Below are 8,804 nucleotides of genomic sequence, written 5' to 3' on the forward strand. Positions count from 1 at the left end.
AGAATCTCGGGTTCAACCGTACAAAACTATATGGGTATTGTGGATATGGTGGTAAACCAAAAGATAGTACTGGAATCTTGCGCATGTTACGGGACTGGAAAGAGAACACCCCTGATGCAAAGCAGATATCTGGTTTACTGGAAGCGCTAAAGAAAGCAAACCTGAAACACCTGGCAGATGACTTCCATTCACAAGAAGGTATGAAGTTTATATAGTTATCTTCTTTCTGCCGCTTAGATAACCATAAACATGGTCGAATAGGTAATTTAAAAAAAATCTACCCAAGGCAATTTCAACATCCTTGTGCGTCACATATTGAACTTAATGTACAAGGATGACAATCACATATTAATGAGAACATGATTTCCATAGGCAACACAGAGTAATCGATAAGTATTGATAACTTGCATAAGGTTTTTTAAGTAGTTCAAACTCCGAAGTTAATCACCCTTTTTTTATAATTCGAATTATACAGGTCAACCTTTCGACCGAAATGATCTTTCAGCTCCTAGCACTTCCACTACGAAGAAAACAGAACCAGTTCGTTCTGGTTACGGACGATCCAACACTGCACCTTCATCCTCTTCAGAAGCGGACGTTCATGTTGGTCCAAAACAGTCGGCAACCAGCGATGACCCGTCCCAGTCACAACTCCCCATGAAGGATTACACAGATAAAGGTTTGATAGTTATTTTGTTTGAAAGTTATATTTTCATCTCAATGTAACATTATTTACCTTCTTTTACCTTAAATTTTCAGCTGTTTAGCCACATTTGTCAGCGATGTGACCCCACTTGATATTTCTGAAGTAATGGACAATGACCTTCAATTCTCTCAATGAATACGGGAGGCCCTACAAATTTCCGAATGCATGTGACACGTATATATAATTTTGTATATAATACATAAAAATTAGCAATAGACACATGAAGCACAATAAAACAACACTGGAATTGGAAAAATGTTATCCTTTATCTTCGTTTCTAAGCATCAAAAAATGAATACGTATTAACTGAGTTTCATTAATTACCTTTGTTTCATCCTTCAAGGCGGACTCACTGAAGCCAAACTTAAGACAGTGGCTGATGCTATCGGTGATAATTTCGACAAGATACGTCTGCTTGGAGAAAAGCTTGGTTTCAGCCGCTACTGGATTAAAAATGGTCCTCGCGGTATATCTGGGACTTTGCGTATGTTGCATGATTGGAAACCCAGAACAGCTAAAGCAGAACAGATGCCGAAATTGTTGGCAGCATTGAAGTCTTCACAACTGCAAAATGTGGCTGATATGTTGGATCGAGAACAAGGTATATCTTCTACATTCTCATTTATTCCATCTGTGTGTAAAAACTATACATACAGAGGATAATTTGCTTCACATGCCGTATGTTATTTTTTGCAGCTATATGCAAAGGCGGATCTAGGACTTTGTGAAAGAACAGGGGTATATAATGAAGAACCGAATTTGTTTTAAAGCCAAAAAATGAAAAATGTATATATGCACATTTGAGGTGCCTTTGTGGTTTAGTAAAAGGAGCACAAAACAAAAATTGGGAGTACTAGTTTTTCCTGTGTGTATACGTAACATTTATTTCTTGCAACTCTTTGCGCCTGTGTTCGTCATACCCTTTCTTATAATTATCATGATATTGTATTAGTGCGTACATTTATGAAGATAAATGATTTCAACATTTATTTTGGACTTTCTTTCTCCACTCCCTCCTCCCCCCCCCCCCACCCTTCCCTCCCTTTTAACATTTACTCACTGTGTCCGTTGCTTCATTATGTTCAATATTTCTGTTCGTCCTGTCATTATGGTGCCGCATTTCTGTGATCACAATATCAATTATACTGTTAATGGCACATTGTAAAAGATTACTTTTTAGTGCATTTAAATTATGGAGATTTGGCAAATACTTTGATATACAATGATCAAATAGCTAGTAAAGCATGATAATTTCTTTCCAAGACTACCGAGAAGAATGCCGAAATGTTTACCCTTTACAGTAACTACCCATCACACTGAAGTATATATATATATATATATACAGTTAAGTTATCAGTCATGCCTTTCGTTATCAGGCTCAGAATATTGATGAAATCTATACGAGCTGAGACGTCTGTAAAATATTTAGTATTATTATATAAGTATGAATTATGATTTTGTATGCCTTTTGCAAACTTCCCATATTTTATACTTTAAACCTTCAACTTCACTCTCTCCTCCTTAATTTCCTCCTCCTCTCTAGTGGTGTAATTCTTTGCTTCCGGTTTGTTATGAAAATATAGCCGTAAGACGATGTCCAAAGACAATTATTTAGTTAACTTTATTGCGGACAAAATTCGGTTATGAAATACCTAGAATAAAAGACACATAAATATGTATATATAATGAAATGTTGAGAAGGTATTTTCTGATTTGTACAACCGTTAAGATAGTCATTACTATCTTCCCTACTTTCCCTAGAACTGTATGATTCTATAGCTCAGAAGCCAAATAACGTGAAAAGACAGTTTAGTCTAGATCGACTGTTCGAAGTCATGTTATTCACACATTCTTCTTCATTTTTAAATTAAAATATAGGCAAGTTAGAGAAGCGAAAGGTAACCGTAACCCTAATGACATCATGGCACCTTTCCAGCATAGAGGGTTTGAAGCAAAAGCTTATAAACTTGCGGAGGGTTCGCCCTGATCTCATAGAAGCCGTGAAGGTCCTTGTGCTCCCCTTCAGTGGGTTACAACGCTTCACATTCACTGAGGATGTTGATATCATGGTTCTCTGCCACTCTATCGTGAACAGGCGGTTCGGCATCACCAACGTAACAGACTCCCTCTACGATGAGTTCCTCGATTACTGTAACAAGACGCTTGGTGAGTTAATGAAAGAAAAGGTCGAGTTATAGTAAAGATGAATAAATAGTTCATTAGCTTTCTCATACTTTGTATATCAGTCATTTTAGTAAAATTGTCCCCTAAAAAGGATTGGTCGTCAAATGATTTCAGATACGAAATCTGACGAGAACTGTAGGTGAAAAGTTTGTACCGAACTTTCAAGCCTGATGTGTTTTCAAACCCATCCCGGAAACCCATATACCTATATCTGTGTGCAATGCATATGGTTTTTAGCAAGAATGAGTCAATTTATTTCCATTTTGATCATTCAAGAACTTTACACTTTTACACTGTTGCCTACATAGTTGACATTGGTTCATACAAAATTTCATTGAATTTGAAATGTTGATTTCTGGAATTTGGTCTCTCGTTCTAAATTCCTGCTCTGAACTTAAGATTACCATGACTCTAAAACATAATAGTCTTTTTCACAATACATAATAAAATAAGTCTTGGCATATATTGGGGTACATCTCAAAACTCAGCCTATCACGTACGGGTCACTGCAAATGCAGTTCTTAGGAACTACATTATTGTTAACGATGAGATCAATAATTTGGGCGGATGAAAGAGTTGGAAAGGGTTATCAAAATTTTATCACCAAAGTTAAAGATAATACTCATCACTATTGTTGCTGACAACAGTATTGGAAGAAAGAGATGAAATTTAATGAACTCATTGAGAGTCACGCAAATGATCTCCCAGTTCCACAGTGTATTTTATATGCGATATGTTTACTGAAGTCTTCGAGATCATTTAAATATTTCGAGTGAAGATTCACTCTAAATTGATGTCAAAAGGCTGTTAATGTTGCTAATCGAGACCGGAGATTGTTGATTTTGCAAAATGTTGTGTTCCACACAGCAATCTTTCTGTTAATATTAGTAACATTTGTTTTCTGCCAATTGACGCGCGACCGTGCAAATTGGTCCTGGTGGCGAATGAAAAGTTCAGTGTACGGTTTGTATAGTAGATGTTATAGGAGTACGATTTGCCAATGGTTCTTTTTGTCTTGTCCTCTTGTGCCTTCTAGGAAAAGAAAGAATCGTGGTCATTGCTCACGATTTCAGACAGGAGAAAGATGAGGTGAGGGCAGTGACGATGAATACTTTCAAGCACACCCAGTGGTCCACCTTTGAGAAGGCGGGCCTGGTCATGATCTGCGGGATGATAGATAAGATCCCAGAGATTCAGGAGAAAGATTGGAAGAGCTTGGAGAAGTTCCTGGAGGACGCTTCTAAGTCGACTCCTACAAATGGTGAGTAAGACATTTCTTGATTTTTTCTTTTTACGAAGTAATTTATTTTTTATAATTACGTGTAGAAGAGATATCTCACATGGAGAGCTATCATTAAGCTATGCTATTCCATATTTCATACTGCTATTGAGAGCAACCGGCAATGAAGGCGTCATACAGTTAAAGTTTGCCCTACTCTGATCAATATCAAGCCTATTACATCTTTAACTATAGGTTTATTCAATAGGCCATGTGATGTTTCTGAGTGACAAATATCACCGTTCCATTATCTATAACTATCTGTGATGTTATTGATCTCCTTAATCCTCTTGATTTACGTCAGATACTATTACTCACATAATTATGTCACAAGCGTATAACATCTTTAAATCACGTACATGGCTTTTAGCCATTTCTAAGACAATTTTCTTGTCGCCGCCTATTATTGATGTATTTTTAAATGAATACATGTATTTCATAACTATTTACAAACATTCTTTTATTCTGACAACAGCTGATATCAGTCAAACAACGCTTCCCAAGATAAACACTTCTGACACCAAACAAAAACTAAACAAATCTGAAAAAGATAAGAAAGGTATGTATATCTTTGGCACGACATCATCAGGTGGCCCTGTTGGGATGGTAACGAGATCCCACAAGCTCGCCATCTATATCTGCACCTCGTGGGGGCTAGACAGTGTCAAAGGACTCAAGGAAAAGTTACAAACTTTGTTAAAGCAATCGTTCTCAAGTTATGAGATCAAGGAGCAAGTGCTGCCTTACAGTCGCCCGGAGGATTTCAAGTTTCCCCCGGAGGTGGATAAAACTGATGCCATGATTCTCTGCCATTCGGTGCAGAACAGGGGTTTCTCCATCACGGATGTTCAAAACTCAATCTACGACGAGTTCCTGAAGTACTGCAATCGAGTCTTTGGTAAGTGAAAATCTGGTATTTTGGGGTATAACTATTTTATAACACTATAGCTCGATTTATCTTTCATTCAAATTGATAGATTTATCTTACTCGATTGGTTGCATAATTTTTTTTGTATGCCTTGACTGGTTGACTGATTGGTGGGTTGTATGACTGAGTCTTTGAATGTTCGCTTTATTCAATGATTCGGTGAGTGACTGATTGAATGGGTAGGCCTATTATTGTTTGCAGTATGAATGGTTGATTGATTGTGTGATGTATTGTATGAGCGCTTGATTGTGTAAGCGATTGATTGTGTGAGTGATTGATGGTGTGAGTGGTTGATTGTGTGAGTGATTGGTTGTGTTAGTGATTGATTGTGTGAGTGATTGGTTGGATTAGTGATTGATTGTGTGTCCGATTGCTTGTGTGAGTGATTGATTGTGTGAGTGATTGGTTGTGTGAGTGATTGATTGTGTAAGCGATTGATTGTGTGAGTGGTTTATTGTGTAAGCGATTGATTGTGTGAGTGGTTGATTGTGTGAGTGATTGATTGTGTGAGTGATTGATTGTGTGAGTGATTGCTTGTGTGATTGATTGGTTGTGTGAGCGATTGATTGTGTGTGCGATTGCTTGTGTGAGTGATTGATTGTGTGAGTGATTGATTGTGTGAGTGATTGATTGTGTGAGTGATTGATTGTATGAGCGCTTGATTGTGTAAGCGATTGATTGTGTGTGCGATTGCTTGTGTGAGTGATTGCTTGTGTGAGTGATTGATTGTGTGAGTGGCTGATTGTGTGAGTGATTGATTGTGTAAGCGATTGATTGTGTGAGTGATTGATTGTGTGAGCAATTGATTGAGTGAGTGATTGAGTGAGTGAGTGATTGTATGAGCGATTGATTGTGTGAGTGATTGAGTGAGTGATTGATTGTATGAGCGATTGATTGTGTGAGTGATTGATTGTGTAAGCGATTGATTGTGTGAGTGATTGATTGTGTAAGCGATTGATTGTATGAGTGAGTGATTGATTGTGTGAGTGATTGATTGTGTGAGTGATTGAATAAATTCAAAGTTATTGTAGAGGTATGTTTTGTATTTTTTAAATTTGGGGCCACATTAGCCGCATGATACTGTGTGCTTGTGTAGTTGATGAAGGAGATAATTATTTGAAAACTTTTGTGTAAGCGATTGATTGTGTAAGCGATTGATTGTGTGAGTGATTGATTGTGTAAGCGATTGATTGTGTGAGTGATTGATTGTGTGAGCAATTGATTGAGTGAGTGATTGAGTGAGTGATTGATTGTATGAGCGATTGATTGTGTGAGTGATTGAGTGAGTGATTGATTGTGTGAGTGATTGATTGTGTGAGTGATTGATTGTATGAGTGAGTGATTGATTGTGTGAGTGATTGATTGTGTGAGTGATTGATTGATTGTGTAAGCGATTGATTGTGTGAGCGATTGATTGTATGAGTGAGTGATTGATTGTGTGAGTGATTGATTGTGTGAGTGATTGAATAAATTCAAAGTTATTGTAGAGGTATGTTTTGTATTTTTTAAATTTGGGGCCACATTAGCCGCATGATGCTGTGTGCTTGTGTAGTTGATGAAGGAGATAATTATTTGAAAACTTTTATCAATTACGTGATGGGTTTATCATGATATGAATTCATTATTTATATACGTGACTGATGGATGTTTAGTGATTTTGATCCAGAAATCTTCAAATCGTCCCTTTTATCATCGTCAAACGTTTCTTTTTATTTTAGACCCAGTATCATCTAAATCTAGTACTAACCATCGACGGACAATATTCAAGTCATTTTGTACGTTTCATTTGTTCTATTCTTCAGGGAGAAGTCGCATGGCTGTGATTGTACACGATTTCGAGTACAAGCCTGAAATCCTAAAAATCCAGCTTGAGACAATTCACCGAACCCAGCCGACGACTTATGAATTGGCAGACTGTGTAGCTGTGGCAGGACGGCTCAACGTTCCCGATGTCCAACTCTTTCACGATAAGTCGACAAGTTTAGAGACGTTTGTCGGGAGATTACTCTAAATACGATGGCAAAGACTTTCGAGAAAACAACCCAAGGCAATTTCAAAAAGATATTATACTTCCCAAATTGAACAAGATCGGATTACGCTACATCACTGTTATGTTCGGACATTTAAATAGATGAAGGGAAGGGCCACTGAAAATTGCCTCATGATGATTTTGCAAAATTCTTGTGCTGATAACTTCTTTTTGAAAAAGATGTCAGTTGATAAACATTTGTCCCTGTCTGCGGGACTATTGGGATAAAAAAAAAGAGAGAGAGAGAGAGAGTCGTCTGAGCGAAAACTTTAGGCATTGACCCTACTATCATGGATTAAGTTAAGTAATAGATGCTCATTTGTTGCGTTGTGACGTGCTTCTCGTAATTCTGCTCGCACATGCCTGCTATACAAAAAAATTGATGTTTTTCATAATTATTTCTGTTATTAAACTGTCCCATTGTTTAGGTATCAAATTCATGAATATGTAATTGCTTCCATGAAGTGTGTCGAACCGGACTTGATCTTTCATGATTAATCTGCCGTGAAGCACTGCAAAAGTAAACAGGCTAGAAGTTTTTAATCAGCTTCTCTTTATAGGCACATCGTTGGATCGGTGTATTGAGCGCTATATAAAAAAAAACGTATTATTATTATTATTATTATTATTATTATTATAAGGCCAGCAAATGAAGAAGTCGAGCTGATGCTTTTATAGGCTTGTATATACGGCATTGAGATCGTTTATCGTTTGATGAATCTCCTTGAAATTGATGGATTTACCAAGTTTGGACCCCCTACATGATTACAGAAATTGATTTCATTTTTAGTGATAGAAGATTAAAACGTTTTTCAGTCTTCTCCTCCCCGCCCCACCCCCCCCCCCCCCTCCCTCCCTTTCTGTCTTATATAAAGTTCTGCTGTCCTGCAGTACAAGAAATGAACACATTTACTGTATGAATACAAAAATATGCTTGTCCATTAATGGAAAAGCGATTATACGAATATTTCTCATAAATTATGTTCCCACATAATCTAAGAAAACGGATAGTTCAATATATACAATTTTCACCAAGCAATAACATGTTTATTATAAGCCATTTGATGTGATTTTTGGCTTAGCGTGCAAATGTATATTTGTCCGTTGTTATTTCATGCTCGAGTTGGTTGGTTCAACTTGATTGTATAAATACGTTTGTTTTAACAAAATAAAAATTGCATCAGGTGATTTTTTTTTCGGACATATATCTCATATTTGTTGTCATATTCAATCGCATACATTGTAAATATATGTAAATATGTTTCCATTGACAAAAAAATGAAACTTATTTAGTGTCTTGATAGAATTGCTGCTGGAGTATGAAAATAACTTCAATATTAGGACCTATTTCATATGCAGGACATGATACAACATAATAAATATCATGGTGAAATATCAGTGGAACTCAAGAGCGATACCAATTAATGTTTGCTTATCTCAAAGAAATAATGTTCGGATGACGTAAACGTTATTGTAATTTTCACACATCTGAAGATTGAAGTCTATATAAACTACCCTTTAGAAAGTCTGTGCGATCATGTTTTCGAGAAACGCGAACAAATTGAGAACATTTTATAGAAGAAATCACTTAAGTGAAATAGGTTTGTAGTGAAAATGTAGTGACATAAGAATAATCATTATGAAATAATCCAGAATCATTGTGCCTTAATGATTTGAC

At 36.6% G+C, this 8,804-nt stretch overlaps 1 protein-coding gene across 1 annotated transcript; it reads left to right on the plus strand.

Moving 5' to 3' along the window:
• Nucleotides 1-1,239: 1,239 nt before the first annotated feature.
• Nucleotides 1,240-7,938, plus strand: LOC752765. The gene is made up of 5 exons (XM_030984429.1): nucleotides 1,240-1,307; nucleotides 2,585-2,872; nucleotides 3,927-4,151; nucleotides 4,645-5,067; nucleotides 6,900-7,938. Exons 1-5 carry the CDS (start codon nucleotides 1,289-1,291, stop codon nucleotides 7,106-7,108), a joined length of 1,164 nt encoding a protein of 387 aa, XP_030840289.1. The 5' UTR covers nucleotides 1,240-1,288; the 3' UTR covers nucleotides 7,109-7,938.
• The last annotated feature ends 866 nt before the right edge of the window (nucleotides 7,939-8,804 follow it).

Source organism: Strongylocentrotus purpuratus, unplaced genomic scaffold (genome assembly GCF_000002235.5).
Source record: "Strongylocentrotus purpuratus isolate Spur 01 unplaced genomic scaffold, Spur_5.0 spur5_scaffold_14, whole genome shotgun sequence".
Taxonomy (NCBI): Eukaryota; Metazoa; Echinodermata; class Echinoidea; order Camarodonta; family Strongylocentrotidae; genus Strongylocentrotus; species Strongylocentrotus purpuratus.